Source organism: Mirounga angustirostris, unplaced genomic scaffold, assembly GCF_029215605.1.
Source record: "Mirounga angustirostris isolate CCGP_5_RB_7025 unplaced genomic scaffold, mMirAng1.0.hap1 SCAF_4, whole genome shotgun sequence".
NCBI lineage: Eukaryota > Metazoa > Chordata > Mammalia > Carnivora > Phocidae > Mirounga > Mirounga angustirostris.
Genome location: NW_026991712.1, coordinates 155,083,822 through 155,105,245, shown reverse-complemented (window position 1 = coordinate 155,105,245; position 21,424 = coordinate 155,083,822). Strand labels below are relative to the sequence as shown.

At 52.7% G+C, this 21,424-nt stretch overlaps 3 protein-coding genes across 6 annotated transcripts in view; 1 reads left to right on the top strand and 2 right to left on the bottom strand.

The window, feature by feature from the left end:
• Positions 1-947: 947 nt before the first annotated feature.
• Positions 948-9,556, bottom strand: HECTD3 (HECT domain E3 ubiquitin protein ligase 3). The gene is made up of 21 exons (XM_045897826.3): positions 9,188-9,556; positions 8,845-9,005; positions 8,499-8,591; positions 8,284-8,419; positions 7,929-8,044; positions 7,729-7,842; positions 7,500-7,582; positions 6,895-7,060; positions 6,587-6,668; positions 5,745-5,927; positions 5,541-5,593; positions 5,274-5,338; positions 5,011-5,114; positions 4,637-4,756; positions 4,436-4,525; positions 3,254-3,460; positions 2,847-2,976; positions 2,686-2,760; positions 2,471-2,552; positions 2,257-2,328; positions 948-2,067 (listed from the first exon to the last, which is right to left on the bottom strand). Exons 1-21 carry the CDS (start codon positions 9,554-9,556, stop codon positions 1,983-1,985), a joined length of 2,586 nt encoding a protein of 861 aa, XP_045753782.1. The 3' UTR covers positions 948-1,982.
• On the top strand, positions 9,552-15,599 carry UROD (uroporphyrinogen decarboxylase). 3 transcript variants are annotated; one of them, XM_054512908.2, is made up of 11 exons: positions 9,552-9,693; positions 10,876-11,651; positions 12,761-12,873; positions 13,218-13,297; positions 13,374-13,436; positions 13,651-13,848; positions 13,972-14,133; positions 14,497-14,634; positions 14,797-14,897; positions 14,979-15,045; positions 15,360-15,599. In XM_054512908.2, exons 2-11 carry the CDS (start codon positions 11,569-11,571, stop codon positions 15,519-15,521), a joined length of 1,167 nt encoding a protein of 388 aa, XP_054368883.1. In that variant the 5' UTR covers positions 9,552-9,693; positions 10,876-11,568; the 3' UTR covers positions 15,522-15,599. The 3 variants fall into 3 exon arrangements, with proteins under 3 accessions (XP_054368883.1, XP_064445339.1, XP_045753784.1); XM_064589269.1 differs by lacking the exon at positions 14,497-14,634; XM_045897828.2 differs by lacking the exons at positions 9,552-9,693; positions 10,876-11,651 and adding an exon at positions 11,789-11,941.
• An 804-nt stretch (positions 15,600-16,403) lies between these two features.
• The window catches only part of ZSWIM5 (zinc finger SWIM-type containing 5), a 202,483-nt gene continuing 197,462 nt past the window's right edge, over positions 16,404-21,424 (bottom strand). For both annotated transcript variants that reach the window (XM_064589247.1, XM_064589248.1), the window contains 3 exons: positions 20,610-20,773; positions 20,027-20,108; positions 16,404-19,306 (listed from right to left, as the gene is read on the bottom strand). In XM_064589247.1, the coding sequence (XP_064445317.1) occupies positions 18,444-19,306; positions 20,027-20,108; positions 20,610-20,773 (1,109 nt within the window). In that variant the 3' untranslated portion in view covers positions 16,404-18,443. The remainder of the gene's footprint in view (positions 19,307-20,026; positions 20,109-20,609; positions 20,774-21,424) is intronic.

Below are 21,424 nucleotides of genomic sequence, written 5' to 3'. Positions count from 1 at the left end.
CTTAAGTGGCCAGTACCAAAGACACAGAAACAGACTACCTCCAGCAGGTGTATGCTGGCCATGCTCTTCCCTGAGCACAGAAGGGGAATGATATCTCTGAGGGGTCAGGATGCACAAGAGCGGAGGGAGCTTGCTGGGAAGAACAGAGCTGATGGGAGTATGGCTTCTGGGGCTCCTACCCTTCCAGCTCCCTGGGCAAGAAGAGGCTGCTGGAAAAGGAAGGTATGTCTCCCGTGGACCACCCAAGGCACAGGAATTGGGGAGCCACAAGATGAGGGCTGCCTGGGAGGCTCAGCTGGGGTGTCAGACTCAAGAGTTATGGGGAGATAGGCCTTGGATTACACACAGCCCCAGGGGGCGGGGCTCAAGGCCAAGGCCTGGTGTTTCCCAGCCAGGGTAGCGTCAGGACTCGCCCTAGAGGGCAGCGTGGAGAAGCGTTGGGAGAATGCCACTTCCCTTGAGACTGCGTTTGACATTGACTCCTTCCGCTGGGAGAGGGGGGCTGGTCTCTATGTGCCGGAGATCTCTCACCTGGTACTTGTTCTTAAAGACAGCTTCTTAGCTGTGTGGTAACTAGAGGCAGTGTCGGGTGTGGATGGGTAGCTATGCTGCTGCGTCTTTTGTCAAAAGTTTGACCTGGCTGGTTTATCAGCCATCTCAAGGCTTTGTCTTTTACGATGTCAAGTTCTTCTGCCCACCTGGTTCCTGAAGGTGGGCTCCCACCCTCCAAATCACCACACCCATCCCAGAAGATGCCAGGCGAGGCTCCGTGAACCACTCCTCCCCATAGTAGCACCCTTATTTCCCTGCTCAGCTTCAGATTTAATGTTTGTCACTGTGAAGACCCACCACTCCCACTTGACACACACTCTCCCTGGCTTCCAGCCCAGGTCCCTGAAGTCCTAGAAGAACCTTCCCTGCCATTCCCCAGTAGCCCAATAAACACATTCTGAAGGAATGAATACATCCATTTATTAAACTTTCCCATGTGTAAGACCTTCTTTGATGGAGTGTCATGGAGGCCCTTAAGGAAGGGAGGACTGGGGCAGGGACCTGCGTTAAGACTTAGGAGCAGGTTTAAAGTCTAGGCTTTGAGTTGGGTGAAAGGGAGCTACTGAAGATTTCAGAGAGGACATAACTGGCCTTAACCATGCACCATGTTGGGGATGACACAGCAGATGGGGAATCAGCCTGGAGGTGATGCGTAAGGGTTGAATATGGTGTGATGGTGGTGGTAGTAAAGATTGAATGTTGAGTAGATGTAGGTTCTGAGCCAGGGAAGGTGGTGGCACTTTGTCAGTTAAGACTGGGTTGGAGGAAGGGCAGAGTTCACACTTTGGGTATGGAGGGAGAGGAGGAAAAGATAAGTATGTGAGGGAGAAGGTGCTCAGCTGCTGCTTCATTCCTGGGGCAGGTGACCAAAGAGGATGGCCATTACTCTCTATCTATCCCTGATGCCTTGTCTGGGGAGGAGCCTCCACTACCCTCCAGAGGTTTTAGCTTTGAATCCAGGCTGAAGCCAGAGAAAAACAAGGAGAAAAAAGGAGGAGCAAAAAAACAAACAAACAAACAAAAACCCCCCAAACAAAAAGCCCCCTAGACACCCAAAAAAACAAAAAACAACCAAACCCTGAAGTAAAGTCCATGGGGTGGGGAGCTAGAAGGCCCCCTTCAAGTAGCTCAGGCCTGGCAGCTTGTGCTGGGCTTGTGGGAAGATTCCCTCACACAGAGGCTAAATAACTCGGGAAGCAAGCCCGAGCACGCATACGGCTTGTGGGTCGCGGGGCTGGGCCACCAGGGTCAATCAACCGCCCCCACTCCAACTAGACACACGGGTGTACTGTCTTTCGGAGCGTGTCAGCTCAGGTCAGGAGCGCGCAGACCCCAACCGGTCCAGGGACTGTGTCTTCACCCTGTGCGCCGCCTAGTGGGACCTGTGCAGGCACAGTCCCGCTGGCCCGAGGCTGCCCCCTGGCGCCCCCTCACTCTTCCCAAGGGCTCATGTCGGTGTCAATGGCCACGCAGTTGTACGCTGCATAGCGGAGCTTCTCCTCGCACACCTTGGCACTGAGGGAGACGGGGACGTGGTCAGCGCCAGGTGCAGAGGTCCTTCCATCGCCACCAGGGCCAGTGCACCCGGGCTAGGGGCAACGGGACTCCAGTTCGTGCACTTCAGTACTCGAAGTCCTCCTCCATCCTAGGATGCCACTCCTTCCCCCACTCCCCACTCTCTAGGCTCCAGCCTAGGAGACCCACCTGGCGTAGTGCGGTAGGAAGAGTGTGCTGGAACAAGTGGAAGACTCCGGCAGTGCGTCTGTGGTTTCGTAGCTGGGGGCATGGACAGGCCACAGGTTAGGAAGAGTTGTAGGGACACAGGGTAGGGGTCTGATGTGTGAGTGTGCGGGGAGAAGGCAGAGCCAGCCACAGCCCCTCTGGCAAGCAAGCCTCACCCGGCTCTGGCCCCACTCACCCCAGTTTGTCTGGGTAGATGTAGATCCGTGCTGGCAGCCGGCTGCGGCCAGTGACAAAGCGCAGGAAGCGGCTCCGATCCTCTGGACAGAGAACGAAATCAGGGTCCGCAATGACGGGGGCGGGGTGCGTGTGTGTGTCCACAACTTCTGCCCTGCCTCGGTATCCCACAAGTGGAATCCGAGCCCAGGCATCGCTCTCTCCTCTTCCACTCACCGTTGGTGAAGTTGTTCAGTGCTTCCCAGAAGTACTGCACCCGAGTGTCTGATGGCTCGAAGTCCTCAAACCGGGCTGGGGACGAGGTCAGATTCGTTCTTAGGTCCCAACCTACCTAGTCCTTAAGCCCCCAGCCCTGCACTGCCCTGCCCCACACTCACTGAGCTTGCGCAGAGCGTCCACGGTGACCTCTGGGTCCCCGCACACCTTCTTTTCCAGTTCCTGCCAGGTCAGCAAGTCCAGCACAGCCTGCGGCACCACCTTCAGCAGACCTGCCTGCATGGCTGCCAGCTGGGGAGGGAGGGAAAGGCCTGGCTAGGGAAGGGGGTACAGCTCCCGAGTCAGTGTGTGGTGGGATACTCGGCCTCCACTCACAGAGATAATGGGGGACATGATCTTTGTTCAGCACTGCGGGCCATCTCTGAACCCCCCTGAAAAGCAGGAATGTGGAGCAGAGGAACGGTGGGGGCCAGAGTTCTTGTGATCGGGTACTGGTGGCCTATCAGGCTGGGCTCTGCCTATTAGGAGCTGTGCAAAGCCCTCTGTTCTGCCGGCCTCTGGGTGGTACCTGCTCCTTGCTCTCTTCGAGCCGGGTCTTCTGCACCAGTTGGATGAAACGGGAACGGTCCTCGTATCCCACCACGATGCCTGCACCCCCAGGGATCAACTCTACTACTTGCTGATCACTCAGTACAGTGGTGAATGTTAGCTCCTTCCCAAATTTGAACTCAAATGTCTCCTTGTCCATGCCTTCCATCACTTCCAAGAGCTTCACCTGGGGGTTGGAGAGAGGCAAGGAGGTTGGCCTTTCATTGTGGAGACAGTCCTTGTTTTCTCTTAAGATGCTGACAGGGAAGCAGGAGAGACAGCTAGACAAGGCAGTCCCCATGCGGGCGGATGAGGGCAGTGAGGGGGTCGGAACCAGGACTGTGAAAGCATCAAGACGACACCTCGCCAGCCTTGGCTGCCAGGGAAGGTGTCCTGGAAGAAATGGCATCTAAGCTGAGACCCAAATGATGCCTGCGAGTTTGCTGGGCCACAAGGAAGTCAGGACAGAGCACCCATTGAAAAAAAGTAGAAAGAGCAAAAGGTCTGTGGAATCTGTTTGGCTGGAGCCAAGTGGCCAGGGATATAGAGATCATATAAGGCTTTGTCGGGTTCTGCATTTTACCCTAAGCCCAGGGCAGAGCCACCAAAGGGTTTAAACAAAGGGAAGAAAATGAATTACTCTGGCTGCCGGAGATCACATGGGTAAGAACGGAGTTAGGATCCCCAGCTTTGTAGTCAGTGGTAGTGTCAGAAAGGAAGGTGGCCTGAACCAGGAAGATCGAAGAAGTGGACAGATTCCAGAGGGAGATGTGACAGAACGTAGGAGGTGAGGGAGAAGGAGGAGTGGAGGATGGCACTGAGGGCCTTGGCATAGGGGAGGGGTGGACAGTGGTGCCATTCTGAGACAGCCCTAGAGGGCAGTAGAATGGGGAGGTGATGAAGACTGTGCTGAGCCTGAGGTGCCATCCTGGGGCAGACGTCTAGCAGGTAGATGCATATATGGGTCCAGGCTTAGGAAAGAGGCTGGAGTTAGAGGTAAGGATTTGGGGATCACCAGAATAAAGACAGTAGTTGAAACCATGGGAATAGAAGGAATTGGCAAAGGAGCATGTGTGAGGTTAGAGAAGGTTCAGGACACCCTTGGGGAACAGTGACTTTCAGGGGCTGTGCAGAGGAAACACCGGGTCCAGGCCCTACTTACCAGTACGGAGTCCACAGCTGGGAAGTCCTTGCTCCAGCTCACCTCCTCACCAGAGAGCTGCTTCCACACAAAACCAGGCAGAGCCAGGACCTATGGGAAAAATACTACTGTATTCTCATCTTGGGCTGCCCAGGTTTAGCTGGCCCTTCTTCCTTCCAGAGGCCGGGCTGATCTGATGGAGGCGGAGATTAGGCTACTCACCAGGAATTCCTTACCCCGAAGGGCAGCCCCCATCAGCTGTCCGATCCACTCGTATTTGGCAAAGTCTCGGCAGGAGGGGTTGGGCACGTACATGTCCCGGGCCTCACCAGTGCCATTGCCCTGCTCCCAAGACAGAGCTGTTAGCATGGCGTGGAATGGACCCTATTTTGTTGCCCCAGACTCTCCAAAGACTTGCCTGCACACCTTCCACCGGAGGCCCTGAATGATCCCTCTGACTGCTCCTCCTTCCCTGTCTGCCCAGAGGCTGCCCCAGGCAACTTGGTCCCTCCTCTGCCCCCTCTCTAGGTCAGCACCTGGGAGCTTTGCAGAGATGAGCAGCAGAAACAACTTGAGAAGTAGGGATAGGAGATTACCTGGTTGGCTGTGCGCACGAAGAAGGGCAGAGGCACAGGGGTGTCTGCTGAGCTAGGGCACAACTCTTCTGACATGTCTGCCAGGCTATCCCGAAAACCACCCCCTGAAATGACAGACAGATGCTCTCAGCTGGGGCATTCAAGAGCCCCAGCCCCCATAAAGAGGTAATAAATAGGTCCTCTATCTTGGTTAGCTGTGATCCCAGAAGCCTCTACCACTCTAAATAGGGCAGGACCCTCATTATCCTTCCTCAGCCACTCACCTTGGTCAATGATGCCTTCTGCAATGAATTTACACTCCCACCACTGGTCATAGCGCATGGGCCACCTGTAAGAAGGGGTGGATCTTTGTTACCATGCTGGGTCAGGGTTCAGGACATTTCACCAGCCCAGACCCCAGCCAGGAGTAGGGGCCACAGGGGTAATGGTGAGGGGTTCCAGAGGCAGTGTGCGGGGATGTATAGTTTATGTGGGCATATCCAGACGTGGATATCGCACCAGACTGGTCGGCCCTCACCTTCATGCCATACCTGTAGTCCAAAGGCTTTTCATACTTGTCAGAGGGCTTGAGGCCTTCATAAACCTGGGGGCAGGGGAAAGGGAAGGGAGTTGTAGGGAAGTCTGTGTCAAGATCTTGCCCCACTCTGGCCCAAAGACCTTACTTAGGTCCCTCATGGCCCAGCTCCCAGACCCTTTATTGACCCTCCCTTCAATCGACCCCAGGTGGTCCAGACCTGGGTGAAGACTGCATTCTTGCAGGCAGGGTCCCTTAAGGGGCAGGCACGATGCTCCATGGCGAGGCGCCGGTTGATGTACAGGCGTGGCATGAAGCTGGGCTTGCTGCTCTCGGAGTCACGCAGGCACTGGGCCACCAGGCCTGGCCTCTGGCGTGACAGCAGCAGGAACTGCTTCACTTGCTGGTGAAGAGAGGCGGCCAGAGCAAGACTGGCAGGCAGTCAGTGTCTGTCCAGGCTCTGGGACCTTCCTCTACGCCTGGACCCAATTCCATAATTCCAGCCCATGCCTAGTCCATCCCCTCCACCACGCTCCCCTTCCTTGTTTCCAGTTCCTCCCTTAGTCCAACCACCAGGGGGAGCTTTCTAAAACAAAAAAATCAAACTTTGTCATTACCTACTTAAAACCTTTCTGATGGCTCCACTGACCTAGGACATAGTCCCTCCTTCACAGCCTGGCCCATGGTGCCCTCTGCTATCAGGGCCCGCTATTTGCCTACCCAGCCTCATCCCCAAGTCATACTCACATCTACCTGCGCGCTTCTCTCTGGTCATCCTCAGCAGCTAACAACTCCCAGCATGTACCTTTTCCGCAGCTTCCCCTGTCTATGCTGATACTTCTCCTCCCTCAGCTCTTATATATTTCACATACTATCTGGGAGAACAGCATCCCAAACACTACATTTTAACTATTTGTGTCTGGCTTTCTTCCTACATTCCTAGAGCCCAGCAAAGGTCCAGGCCTAGAGCAGGTTTTAGGAAGTCTGTAGAAGAGAGAACACTTGCATGAGCAGAAGGAGGAGCCCATTGCTGACACCAATACTGGGGGGGGCCAGGCTCACCTTAATCTCACTGAAGGTGCCCAGTGTGTGGTCCCAGGCAGGTACCAGGTGGTGCAGGACACTGTCTAGGATCTTTATGAATCTGGGGTGAGTGGGTAAAGATAATGCAACTAAAGAGGGTGGCACAGATTTAAGACCCCCTCACCCCCCAACACACGAGGATGGGAGAAGGCGGGACCCAGGATCTGCTCTGACACTCTTGAAGTGGAACAGCTTACAGTATAGGGCCTGGGGAACCTCCTTTATACGGACAAAGATGGTTCAGGGTTGGGGGAAGGAAGGCCGGGCAGGCACAGGACCACAGCCACCTCTGCAGGAGAACAGCTCTGCGGTACAGGACTTCAGGGTCAGTGCCTTCCAGACGTGGATATCGCACCAGACTGGTCGGCTGGAACAGGTCTGCATTCAACCCTAGTTCCCGCTGTCTAGATGACTTGATCTTGATCCCTCGAAGACGCACATCAATCCCATCATCTGGGGGAAGAAGTCAGAGTGAGGTTACTTAGGGCACCAGCTGCCTTCTCGGCCCTCAGACCTGAGAATGGCTCCTGAATGCTCAGGCTTTTGTTACCTTTAGCCCCTAGAAACCTGGGACCTTTGAGATCCCCTTCTGCTCATCTGACTCTGATTATCATATTCTTTGCCGGTCCCTCCATCCATCCCTATAATATTGGAATGCCTGAGGATCCCAACTCAGTTCCTCTTCAGATGAGCCCAACCACTTCAACGGCTTTAAGGCAGGCCTATACCTGGTGTCTCCCATCTGGCTCAGGCCCAAAGCTTCACATCTTGGAGTTAGTTCAGCTATCATCCTCATCCCAACTCCAAGCCCATTTCTTCTCCTTACTCACTAGCAGCTAGCCACTATCTGTACACTGGGATTCCCTTCCCCCCTTATTGCCTGAAGCCCTACCTCGGCACTCGACGATGCGGATCTCGATGACTGGAAGGTGAACGGTCATGTCCTCCAGGACACATACATCCCCGATCAGGGTCCTGAGGAGATGGATGTTAGGCACTTTGAATACCCCTTGCCTTCAGGGATTGCTGGGCTCTCACCTGACCTTATACTTCCAAGTGGGGCCAGGCCCCATTGCTAGGATCATGCCTCATTTCCCCTCCAGACCAGCTTGTTCACTCACTCATCAATGCTCACGTCACTCAGCTTCTTCAGGTTGTCTCCTTCACCCCCATAGATCACTACTCGCTTTGGCATAAAGTTGTCATCTGTGGTATCCACTGTGAGTAGCAGCTTCCTGGGTGGTCAGAGTATGCACATGGATCTCTGTACACTTACAGGCATGGGGCCCACCCACTCTGTCCTACCTCAGAGTCCACTCACTTGACAATGGTGCCCTTTTTCATGGTAAGCCGTACCCAGTGCTGGCACTGGGACCCATCACTCTCCCAGTAGGTGTCTGCATTGCTGTCTGTCAGGCAGGACACATTGAACTCCTCCTGGGGAGGGGCAGAGACGTGGAGACAGTGTTTACCCCACTCCCTGCACATGGAGCTGGGTTAAAAGCACAGCTGGTATGGGGGGAAGTGTCTAGGGATTCCTACAGGACTTCCAAAATGGGGTGCTGGACTGAGTCTGGCCTGTGGGGATTTAGGTTTGGCCCTGGCCTAAAGGTGAGGGTTCTGGATCTAGCAAGAAGTGACATCTTGCTTGGGGTGGGCGGAGTCCCAGAACCCACCGTGTAGGAGGAAACGTCTATGCTCTCCACATACTGCTTCACGCTACCCAGGTTCTCATCCTCCTTGCCCAGGTGGTCGTACAAGAAGTGGATCAGGTCCTCGTCGCACTCGTAGGTCCACGTCGGGGGCACATAGCTACGCAACCCCAAGTCCCTAATTAGGTCAGGCCCAGTCCTGGAAATTCTTCCTCCCTAGCCCACCCCAGCTCACTCACAGTAATCTTTGTACAGCTTCCGTGTATGCCTCGGCTGGCTGGGGCCTTGATCCAAGGCGATGAGAGTATGTCAGGTCCACCACCTGTTCCCATCTGTGGGCACAGAGTAGGGAATGGGGAGACATCAGTGGGCAGCGGGACAGCCCCAGAGAGCTTTCTCCAGAGCTCAATCTCCACCAGACTGTGCCTCCAGAAGCTCCACCCCAGCCCCATTCAGGTCCCGCCCCTTCCTGCCTTTAACCCTGCCTTCACTCCATATCCCACCTCCCGGCCTGTGCCCGCCTAGTTTCCAACCCTTCCGGGCCAAGCCGTCCAGCAGCAAGCCTCGCCCCTTCAATTGCAGGACCTAAGCACCGGTCGGTAGTCCACGCCGAAGAGCTGCTGCTGCCGTTGGAGGTGGTCTGGAGTGTCGATGGGTACGAGGCGGGCCCCGCCCTCCGCCGGTCGGCACACCAGCAGCCAGCCTTCGTTGAGCCCGCAGTCGCCCAGGTGTTCTGCCAGCTGCTCCTGCCGAGACGCGCAAGGCAGGCACCGCCGTCAGGGAACTGCCCAGCTGCCCGCCCTGCCCGGCCCAAGGCAAAGGACACTGAACGCAATGCTAGCTCAAGATGGGGGATGGGAAGAGAACAGCCTGGGGCTTCCCTGGCGCCGGGGGTCTTCTGCGGGGCCCAGGGCAGGCCAGGGGGTACCTTGGTCAGCTTCACCCAGAGCCCGTGGCCGTTGCACAGTTCCTCGCCCGTAGTACGCACGCAGGCGCCGCGCCGAAGCTCAATGCTGTCCCGGGCAGCGCGGAGGGGCCCGGAGCCGGTACCAGGGGCGGAGCCCGCGGCTCCCACACGCAGCCCCAGGCCTTCCGCCTCCCACACCGGCAGCAACACGCGCGACGGACCCGCCGGGTCCTTGTAAAGCTTGTAGAGCACCTCGCGTGGTACGAAGGCCAGCGCCACCGGCAGCGGCCGTCCGGCGCGGAGACTCTGCGCTGCCTCTGCCAGGAAGCGCACGCGGCCCAGCAACTGCCGCGGGGACTCCAGAGCCGCGCCCGGCCCTGGGCCTGCCATGGTGAAGTAGCAAAGGAAAGCCCAGGGGCGGCGGTTCGGCTCGGGGAGCCGCCGCCGCCGCCGCCGCCGCCGCCGCCGCCGCGAAGGCTGACCAAGCTTCCCACCACGCTCCGCCCCGCCTTCGGCCAGCCTTCGCCGTAAGTTCTGGACTAAGGGCACCCCGCGCGCCCGCCGTATTACCCTGTGTACTCGGATACTTAAACTTACTACAAACCAATGTGCCTCGCACTGAGCCAACCAGACCCAAGTTCAGTTGTCTTTACCTGATCCATTTCTTCCTGTCCATCCTCATTGCTGCCACCATTTTATACCCTCATTGAACCACCATTCTATCTAGCCTGGATCATTGCAACAGACATTTTTCTGGTTCTCTGGCCTGTTTTTGCCTTCCCACCCCCACGAGTCATACTCCAACCAGAAGAATCTTTAAAAATCTAATAGACATCCTCTCAGGCTCCTCATCCTAGGGGCAGTGTTGCTAAAATGTTTGGGGGGAGAATAATCCCCTCCTCAGCCCTACCACTGACAGGAGTCTTGAGTCATTCGGGGTTAATCCTGGTGGTTACTCCTAATTCTAGGACACTGGTGGTCATTATGCAGTTTCTCCCAGTAATTCTGAACCAGATGAGAGGAAAGGTCCAATGTGGGAAGATAGGTCCAAGGTGGCTAGATAGGATGGAGGCAAAAAAAATGGACAGGAGCTGTTGAAGTATAATCATGGAGGAAAAGGAAATTGTCTCCCGCCCTCCCCTGCAAACAGCTTTAAAAAAGTTTTATTGATATATAATTCAGGTTCCATATAAGTCACCCATTTAAAGTGTACAATGGTTTTTGATATATTTTTAAAAATTGTGGTAAAATAAGTGTAAATTTGTTGTTAGCCATTTTAAGAGTACAATTACCTATTCCCAAAACTTTTCATCATTCCCAGCAGAAAGGCCTTCTCTTTAAGCAATAACTTCTCATGGCCTGCTTTGTAAACTCTAATCTACTTTCTGCCTCTATGAATTAGCCTATTCTAGATATTTCATAAATGGAACCATATAATATTTGTCCTTTTGGGTCTGTCTTATTTAACTTAGCATAATATTACAACAATATTATAGCATGAATAGAACTTAATTTTTTTTTTACAGGTCGACTAATATTCCGTTTTATGTACATACTACATGTTGTTTATCCATTCATCTGTTGATGGACACTTGGATGGAAACTTTGTTTTGGAATATAGTTTTCAAATAATCAAAATTATCAAGAAAGAAAGAATATATGATCCCATGTAATTGTGAGTTTTCCTTTTTTTTTTTTTTCCTCCCTAGGAAGTTGGGAACATAGTGCCCCTCTTCCCTTCTCTCCAAGCTATCTGTATGCTACCATGCTACTACAGCATGAAGTGGACAAATGAATCTCACAAGAGCCCGCATGACCTGGACCCTGAAGACATCTCTAGCCTCTTTAATTCCACCAGATTGGTCTTCCGGTTCCCATAATAGACATTTGTTCTTTTGCATCTTCTCTTTGCACATGCTGTTCCCTCTGCTTGGAACACCCCCACAGCTTTGCCCAGTTAAGGAAGGAGGCTTGCTAGCTGCTTCTAGCCTTTTCCTCTTAAAACATTTTGATTGCTGATCCACCAGTCTGTAGCTCCTTAAAGGAAAGGGCTGTCTTGGTGACCACTGTAACTTCTGCACCTACTATAGGGCCCGCCTCTTAATAGATAATACATATTTTTTAAAGACTGAGAAAGAGGTGCCTGCACACACATGAGTGGGGGTACCGGCAGAGGGAGAGAATCCCAAGCGGACTCCCAGAGGAGTGTGGAGTCCCACTGGAGACTCAATCTCAGGACCCAGGAGATCATGACCTGAGCCGAAATCACAAGTCCCACACTTAACCGATTGAGCCACCCAGGTGCCCCAGTAATATACATATTAAATTATTTCATTTCCCTGTACAGCTTGGTTCTTTAATCCACTGTGTGCCTGGTCGCTAGGCATAAGATTTTTAGAATCATGGAGCAGGGGAGTAAAATGAGCCTCGGCCGAAACTTCCGGATTTCCAGGCCATCAGAGGAGAGGAAATTCCTGATGCCACGGTAAGGTGTAGTTATTTGCGGAGTTCTTGGCGGGCGGGGCGTTCGTTGCTGCGACGCTACAGCTGACTTTACGGTGGAGAGAGGTTTTGGGGGGAGGGGGTCCTCCAGGCAGCAGCCGGGGCAGCCCCGGAGCTAAAGGCCCGTGTCTGATCATGTGACTTTCAACATGGCGGCGGCCTTGGCTCATTCCAGGAAAGGGTGGAGCCTGATCTCACAGGCTCCGGTTGAGGTTAAAGTGGGGACTGTGCTCGCAGTTACCGAAGGCTTATCATGGAGGCAAACGGGTTGGGGTGAGTTCTCTGCACCACGCGGTATGGCCCGCGTGGCTTCTGACCTGAGTCTTCCATCTCAGGAATCTGTCCCTATACCTCTCTTTCCCCACTTTGGAGAGCTCCCGACCCGACTCCTCTCGCTGGAATCCCTAATCCTCCACCCATGGATTCCAGAGACTTTCATTTAGGGGATGCCTCCAGGATTTTCTAGTCCTCAGTTAGGATCCGTATTTTGGGACCGTCTTCTGTTTTCTCATTCACTGTCCCCTAGCCTGGGGATCTACCAGCTTCCGATTGGTAGCCCTGTTCCTGAGATTTTCTGGTCCAAAGACCTCGATCAATTCTAACTGGGCTATCATTCCGCCCTTCCCCCAGTTTCTCCAGTGGCTTTGAGCTGGGGGAAGTTGGGGCTGTGTGGAAGATACAGGCCCCAGCGCGGGCCCTTCTAGTCTTGTGTACCATCTGATAGGCAAAGACGAGGTGGAATGGGCGAGGAGCCAAAGCTTAGGAACTAGCTGGAGAAGGCCGATAGTGGTGTTGGAATGAATCCGCCTTAAGAACCCAGGCCATGGGGCGCATGGGTGGCTCAGTCGTTAAGCGTCTGCCTTCGGCTCAGGTCATGATCCCAGGCTCCTGGGATCAAGCCCCGCTTTGGGCTCCCTGCTCGGCGGGAAGCCTGCTTCTCCCTCTTCCAACTCCCTCTGCTTGTGTTCCCTCTCTCGCTGTCTCTCTCTGTCAAATAAATAAATAAAATCTTAGAAAAACAAAAAACCCAGGCCTTCCCTAACCCCTGGCCTAGCTTACTGACACCTACCCCCGCCCTCTCCTGATCTCCAGATCCCAGGGTTTTCCAGAGCTGAAGAATGACACGTTCCTGCGAGCAGCCTGGGGAGAAGACACAGACTACACTCCCGTTTGGTGCATGCGGCAGGCAGGCCGCTACTTACCAGGTCAGGGTCAGGGCCCGGGAATCTAAGTGAAACTCTGGAGGGTGAAAAGATTTTGAGGGGTAGGGGAGGGATCCAGAGGTTCCCTAAGGTTGAGAGCCCTGGGGCGCCTGGGTGGCTCAGTTTTTAAGCATCTGCCTTCAGCTCAGGTCATGGTCCCAGGGTCCTGGAATCAAGCCCCGCATTGGGCTCTCTGCTCAGTGGGGAGCCTGCTTCTCCCTCTCCCACTCCCCCTGCTTGTGTTCCCTCTCTTGCTGTCTCTCTCTCTCTCTGTAAAATAAATAAAATCTTAAAAAAAAAAAAAAAAAAAAAAGGTTTGAGCCCTGCTTTTCTTCTTTTGTCTGCAGAGTTTAGGGAAACTCGGGCTGCTCAGGACTTTTTCAGCACCTGTCGCTCCCCAGAGGCCTGCTGTGAATTGACTTTGCAGGTGAGGCCTTCACAAAAAAGGGAGGGACTTATGCCCTCAGCTTGCCTCCTAGTAACCTGTCTTCTATTCCCTACAGCCACTGCGTCGCTTCCCTCTGGATGCTGCCATCATCTTCTCTGACATCCTTGTTGTACCCCAGGTACCCGCTCAAACCTGATGGGTAAGAAAGGGTAAAGATAATCAAGGCTCAAGATAAGCCCTTATCCTCACTGGACAGAGGAAGAAACTTGTGCTGAAAGAGATGGAGTTGGGCCAAGTCTCATTCTCCTTTTCTTCCTTCTTGGTGTGGGCTGAACAGAGCCTTTCCTCCTAGAGTTACAGGTTGGGAATCCAGATATTTTCTTCCCCTCCAGGCACTGGGCATGGAGGTGACTATGGTGCCTGGCAAAGGGCCTAGCTTCCCAGAGCCATTAAGAGAAGAGCGGGACTTAGAACGTCTCCGGGATCCAGCATCAGTGGCCTCCGAGCTGGGCTATGTATTCCAGGCCATCACCCTCACCCGAAAACGGCTGGCTGGGCGTGTGCCGCTGATTGGCTTTGCTGGTGCCCCGGTAATGTGGAACAGGGCAGGGACTTGGGCATGGGGAAATCACTCTGTCGGGTCTGGTGTAGACAAGGGAAGTAAGTATCAGTCTGGTTTCTACACCTGTGACATTCTCTGTATCCTTTTGCAGTGGACTCTGATGACATACATGATTGAGGGTGGCAGCTCAAGCACCATGGCTCAGGCCAAGCGTTGGCTTTACCAGAAACCACAGGCTAGTCACCAGCTGCTTCACATCCTCACTGATGCTCTGGTCCCATATCTGGTGGGACAAGTGGCCGCTGGTGCCCAGGTGGGTCCTGAAAGAGAGAGAAAGGCTGGGGTCTAGAAGAATGAGAAGCAGTAGAGTTCCTTACACCTGAGAGGGTAGGTGTCTTAATGCCAGGCAGGAAGGAAGCTTGGCCTACAATGATCTGACTGGAGCACCTAGGTCCACCTTGTCATTGACATTGGCAATGTTATGTGTTCAAAGACCAAAGCTAGCACTGGGATGTAGAGAAGGCAAAACTGGATTTACAGGCTTAGGCAGTATGAGGGTCTGAAGTCACTAGGGAAAAATTTGAGATACGTTGTGTGTGGGTCCTGAGATACTTTGTGTGTTATGTATTTCTCTTCACCAATCTACCCCCCCCCCCCCCCCCGCCGCCAACTGTAGGCATTGCAGCTCTTTGAGTCCCATGCAGGGCATCTTGGCCCACAGCTCTTCAGTCAGTTTGCGCTGCCCTACATCCGTGATGTGTCCAAGCGGGTGAAGGCCAGGCTGCAGGAGGCAGGCCTGGCACCAGTGCCCATGGTAAGGATGGGGCTGGAGTAAGTGAAGGTGGGCCTGTGGCACTTTCGGGTATGTCCTGTATGGACCGAAGTGACCACTGGAGGGCAGCAGAGGTGCAGCCAAGATAAGTTATCGGGCATAGGAAGGCCCTTTGTAGCCTCAGAGATCCGTCCTTTCCCTCAGATCATCTTTGCTAAAGATGGACATTTTGCCCTGGAAGAGCTGGCCCAAGCTGGCTACGAGGTGGTTGGGCTCGACTGGACAGTGGCCCCAGAGAAAGCCCGGTGAGTGATAAAGGGTGAGGTGGAGAGGGTGCAACTGCCATATGTGCAGTCACCAGAACATGGCGCTGACTTTGCTTTCAGGGAACGTGTGGGAAAGACGGTGACCTTACAGGGCAACCTGGACCCCTGTGCTCTGTATGCATCTGAGGTAATCAGGGTCCCTATGTGTGTGTGAGTCTGTATACTCCCATGGTTGTGGATACATGGTTGTATTAATGTGTGTGTGTCTTTATTGTATGTTTGTCCCTCTATACATATCATGTGAACCCTAGGAAAGCAGGAATTTCTTTTTATAGTTGTCTGGCTCATACTAAGCATCCAGTAAATTTTTTGAGTTAATGACTGAATGACTCAATAACACTGAGTAGAAGCATGCCTACATGTTGTATGTGTCACAGTTATGTGTAGGGAGTACAGGGGCTTGCTGGCCCCCTTGTAGCCAGTGCCCTGTTGGTCCTCCAGGAGGAGATCGGACGGCTGGTGCAGCAGATGCTGGATGACTTTGGGCCACAGCGCTACATTGCCAACCTGGGCCATGGACTTTACCCTGACATGGACCCAGAACACGTCGGGGCCTTTGTGGATGCTGTGCATAGACACTCACGTCTGCTTCGACAGAACTGAGCATAACCTTTTCCCTCAACTACCACTAACAAAGATGATTGTTTCCAGGAGAATAAAAGTTGTAGAGTTGGAATCTAACATATGGTTTCATTTGTGGAAGATCTTTGCACTTACCCTCAGTTCCTTCTTAGCCTCTGCTTCTTCTCTGGGGCCCCTTTTTTGTATCTTCTCCTCCAAGTCATAGGAGCTCAAATATCAGTGAATATGTACTGTAGGACTCAATGTCAGGGCCCTCACTACCATGTTGCTCTCAGCTCTCCAAGCCTGAGGGCTACATGGGGTTGGGTAAAGCTTCCTGGCGCTGAAGCTATGACATTTGCAGAGAAATGGGGTCCCCACAGCATAGAAGGCCAAATTGACAGAGCTTTGTGTCTGGGGATGGAGGGGAGTATAGATCAGAGAGGGGCACAGAAATTTCTAGAATATTCTAGAGAGGCTTGTTGGGGAAGATGGAATCTAGGTGAGCAGGGAGAAGCTGAGAGGACTTCAGCTTTGGCACCAAAAGATGGGGGAGGGCTAGGATTCTTAGGAGTAGAGACTTAGACTTGCATCTTTGAGGCCAGAAGGCCTCTGAAACCAAAAGGTGCTACGGTACTCAGGGTTGCTCTGCATTCTTTTCTGAGCATACCGTCTAATTTTCTCAGGACTTTGGTGTTTCTGCCCATCATGGTGGTACCTACTTCCTGGGACAAGGTCTGAGGTGCCTGTGAGCTCTGGAGAGGGGGTGTGGTGTGGCAGGAAATTCTTCATTTGTCATTCTACATCTCCTTAGACCACTAGGGACCCACTGCACTAGAGGCCCAACCAATTACCTGTCCCAGTCTGGGGGAATGTAGAAGAAAAGGGCCCCATTTATTGAGAGAACACAATTCTGATTTTAGAAATGCTATTTTCTGTGATCCATGATTTATTCATAGAAAAGCACTGTGAGTTCACACACTTGCTAAAAAACGGCAATCGTGATACAGAAATGGGAGTGGCTGCTGCTTTTTTTTTTTAAACCAACCTACTGGGCTGAGAAATTGTTAGGGGCCCATGGCTGGATGGTAAGACTTAAGTAGCCACAAACAGCAAAAACGACGTACTGGTTAGTGTGGAGGGAAAAAAAAATTGACAGTTTGTCAAAGAAAGGAACATAAAGCAGACAGAGAGGTCCTTAGTTCACACTCTAGCTATACCACCCCTTCCCTATCACACCCCCACCCCCTACTTCAGAACTAAAACATGAAACAGTAAACACCAAGACACTGGCATCCAGATGACTCTTCTGAAAGCCCATGCTACCTCCTATAACAATTCCAGGCTGAGCACAGGGGTTAGGAAGGTAGCAGGAACATGATACACTGCGGAGGTCAGCTAGGGCTAAGACAGGCATTGCCTACTAGGGGTAGAAACTACTCAGAAAGGGAAAGGCCAAATGCATTCCAGCCCCAGCCTCCAAAACAGTGACCAGTGGGCAGACAGAGGAAGCTTGAGGTAGAAAGGCAAGGGAAGAAAGCAAGTATAGGGCAAGAAGAGAAGTGGAGCTGAAGGAATCACTCTTCGGGTAGAGGGAGACTAGTACTTAGGAGCTTGCTGAGAAAATGGTGAATAAGGGAGGCAAAGAGATGAGGAACGTGTTTAGCTGGTGAGAGAGATGAAGAGGAATGGGGAAGAGAGATCTGGCAAAAAGAGAAGGGACACATTCGTGCAGATTCTCAAACATAAATTCACAGACATAACGTCAAAATACACACAGTTATACATATAAAGACAGACCAGAGGAGAGCAAGCATACAAACACACAAACATGTTTATACACATGCGTCTGTGTGCCCCCCCCAACTAAACATGCATTGACAGACAGGAACACACACACAGGTACGTATTCTTACATGTTCACAAATGTGTATACCCTCACATACAGTCCAGCACATAGACATGTACTCACAGAGACCCAGACCTGACACAGACACACATAAATATATGTGCAAGACAGGTATGCACAGATATATCTATGCACACAGACACATGTACTTAGCCATACAGCTACATACATACACGTACATAATTAGAGATAAAACCAGACACTCTCTAACACAAAGGTGACCAGAGGAGATGAATATTATGAGCTCAGTGGCCTCCCAGACCTTTACCCTCCCCCTTGCACTTATTTCTCAGGAGCTCAACGGGCTCCTAGAGAGGCTATGTGTGGCAAGAGCAAGAGCTTTACTGTCCTTGTGGCTTTATGAGGCAAGAGTCTAAGTCCAGTCCTGGCCCTGCCCCTCTCCCACCACTGGGCTATATAGATGCCCTGTGTCTGCAGGCTGGGGTTTCTGCATAGACTAGACCTGGGATTTATTCTAACTGGCCATTGTACTCCCCACCACCCCCACTCTTCCACTGCAATCTGTATAATTCTGCAAGGGAAACCTGAGAAATGGTTGTGTCTCCTCAGAAAACAAGCCTATCTTCCCACCCATAGCTACTTCAAGTACCCATCAAATTAGAACCAGAATTATAAATAGTTACAACTTTACAATGTAATTGGCAACACATATAATATAGTATTTACAGTACCATAAATGCTTCTGTTTCTCTGGTTAAGCAATCCCTGAGACGGAACAGTGTTCTGTGTTTGCCAAGGGAGAGTGGGCCAATGCCCAGGACACGCAGGATATAGGGGCGTGAGGTGGCATGTTGTGGGGTTTCTGATTGATCTGCAGGGCCCAGCTCCTTCAGGAACAGTGGGCTGTAGTGAGAACTTTGCCGAGGAAGGCATATTGGCTAGAGTTGGACTCTCCCATGCTTAGCCCTGTGCTGCTTTGGCTTCAGCCACAGGTGCCCAGAGTCCTCTCAGGGTGGACAAATGTTTCAGTGTCCTTGGCCTGACCTGTGGTACCTGGGAGCCCAGGCTGCCCCGGCAGTGAGCTGTTTGCTTTCTCAGCCAAAGCGCTCTCGCACCAGCAGCATCAGCTTCTTCTTGCCTTTGTAGATTTGTTTGAGGTTGTCGATGAATTGGGCAAACTGCAGGTGGCCATCCTGGGGCAGCAGGAAGGTCTCCCGAGCCTTGCTCAGAAACTCAATGAACTCTCCGTAGTGGCGAGGGCTGATGTGTGTCAGGCGTGAGTGTGTAGTGTTGATATAGGCATTGATGGTGGCATCCAGCAACTGGCGCAGTGGGGCTTTGTCGGTGGACATGAGCTTCCCAGAGCTGCGGCGGCCTGGGATGCCGGCCAGGCCCGGCGCCGTCACCGTACAGCGCCGCAGGATGTCTGAGAGCACTGTGGCACAGTGCACGCTCTTCACCACCAGGGGGATGAGGGCGGCCAGCTCATTCTTGCCCAGAGAGTGGCTGAGGGCGCACGCCCAGAGCACATCATTGATGGCTGGATGGGTATCCTGGTTGTAGGCCAGGTTGAGATGGCTCATGGCCAGCGAGGCCAACTTGAAGGCACGTAGCGGGTAGCCACGGAGCTCCATGTAGCGGGCAATGGTGAACAGCTGCGCATGCGTCATGCCACCAGTGGCGGCGTCGATGGCGATCTGGTAGGCTGCCTCGAAGGCGATGTGGTCTTTCTCGCAGAGTGTAAGGGCTGACAGGGCACAGCTCTGCGGATCCTTCATAGCACACTGTAGGGCCAGCGTGCGAGCACAGCTAGCCAGCTCCTCTCGCTGTGGATAGTCAAGACTGAGGCGCAGAATAGTGGTGTGGGATACAGCGGTGGCAGCCACAATGCTAGTAGCCTCAGTGGGGGTGAAGAGTGTGTACCAGCTCTGCAAAATGCTCACCAGGGCCCGCACACCTGTCAGGGAGAGCCTGAGCTCAGCCGTGGCCATCCGGGTCCCGATCCAGGTCTGCCCAGATTACCCCTTGGGGTCAGAACTTGGCCTGCAGAGATGAGTTCTCCCTCCTCCTCAGCAGCCTTGAGATGATCTGAGGCAAACCAGGGAGCAGCCCGGATGGCCAGACCCTGTTTGGGGTCTCTTCCCATCCCTTCCTTCCCCAAGTCAGAGGGTTGAAGACTACTGCTCTTAGGTGCTCTTAGCCCCTCACAAGGATGGAGCAGCAGAGCCTGTGGTTTACCTGCCCCAAGGCAGGGGTCGCAGATCTGCCTGGGGGTTCTAGCTGAAGTGGGGCCTCTCAGGGGACTTTGGGTTCTAGATGGGGTCCCAAGACTCTAAGTTGTCTGGGGTTTTTCAGAAGCATAGGCAGGGACTGGGACCAAACCACTGGGCCAACTACCTCCCAAGGGTGCACTTGTATACTGGTAGCTGAAAATTCAATCTCTCAAACATGTCTCTGATCAGAGGGTCAGAGTGCTGCTGACATCAGGGTATGGTCCAAGCAGTAAGGGCAGAGCTTGGGCTAGCTAAATAAAGGCCATCTTTCCTACCAGCAGCCCCATCCTTCCCCAGGCCATCAGTAGTAGGAATATGAGAGCTTTAAGGATTCGCTGCCTTGTTCCAAGAGTAGGGCCTAGGAACTCCTTTCCCTGGGGACTGGAGGGAAGTGGGAGACTCACCCACTTCTGTAGCACATGTCACCAACCACCGCACCATCTCCCGGCGCCTCCAGTTAAGAGTTGATAAGGTCATCCTCATCACCTGGGCAAAAAAGAGGCTTTTCCACTTGGCTAAGCATAACTGTTAGGACTTCTACATCCCCACATCCCCTTGCCATCCATTTATGCAGTAAGTATTTATTGGTGCTTTAAACAGACATCTCTCTCCTGATAAGAACAGACAGGTTTAATTTCTGCCCACCCCTCCCACCAGTCAGGTAGAAGGCTTCTCTGATGACCTGTAACAAATAAAGTCCTTATTATCACACCTTACTATTGATTTGACTTGGAGAGATGGGGAGGGGGTGGGGAGAAATGGGAACCCTATGGAGCCTAAAGCTACATTGCTTCTGGCCTTACATTCAAAATGGAGCTCAATTTGGAGATTCCTTCCCTAGAGGCCTAGCCTAGAAGTTGTGTTCTGGGGACACAGAAAGACCCGGGCTTGGCTGGTTCATGCCCAGTGCTTCTGGGATTTTATCTTCTACCAATGATCACTAGGCCAGAAGCCTAATGCAGGGATGACCCCACTCCTCCTCCATACCTGTAACCCCAGCTCCAGGGCCACGTTGAGCAGGGTGCTGTCAGTACTACTGTCTGTGGGAGTGGCAATCTTGAATGCATCTTGGGCCAGTTTGAAGATGAGGGAGGAAGAATGGATGTGTTTCTGTATTGCTTCCAGAATTGTTCGGAGCCTCAGAGTGTCCCCTGTGGGTGCAAAGAGAAGTGGCAGTGACAAGTTTTCTTTAAAGCCTCCCTGAACAGTCCACTGATCACACAGATACTGGCTGAACTGTCTGCTATCAAGTCACTGAATCCTTCTGAATGCTACCATCCCTTTTGGGTAGACAAGCTCTGTCTCCACTAAACCCACTGGAGACTGCTTCCTTCACTAGGCACCCACATGAATTCACTTCTCTCCACCTGTTCATCTGCCTCTACCCTTCACCTTCTTCCCCTGGATGCCTTAAGTCCCAGAAATAATTTTCACCTGGCTTTTGAGAGCTACTTCTACAGGACATAGGAAGCCACATTATTATCAAAAAAGTATGCAAATCCCATTGTTAGCCTCTCACTGCAGCTCCCTGAAGCAAAAAGGAGCTGGGCCACCACTTCCTATTCAGCAGGCAAGGATTCTATACAAAGTACTAGTGCACAGAGTTAAGAAACATACCACTGGAAGGGCATGTATACCATACGAAGTGAAGGTCACTGTATGAAGGTAGTATAGTATATGAAAGATTGGTGTATTTTATGAAGGGATAAAAAGTAAAGATAGAACTAAAAGTAAGTCTTGTTTGACAAAGAGGTGTGGTGGTAAGAGTATATAGGCTTTGGAATGAAATGCATTGGGAATTG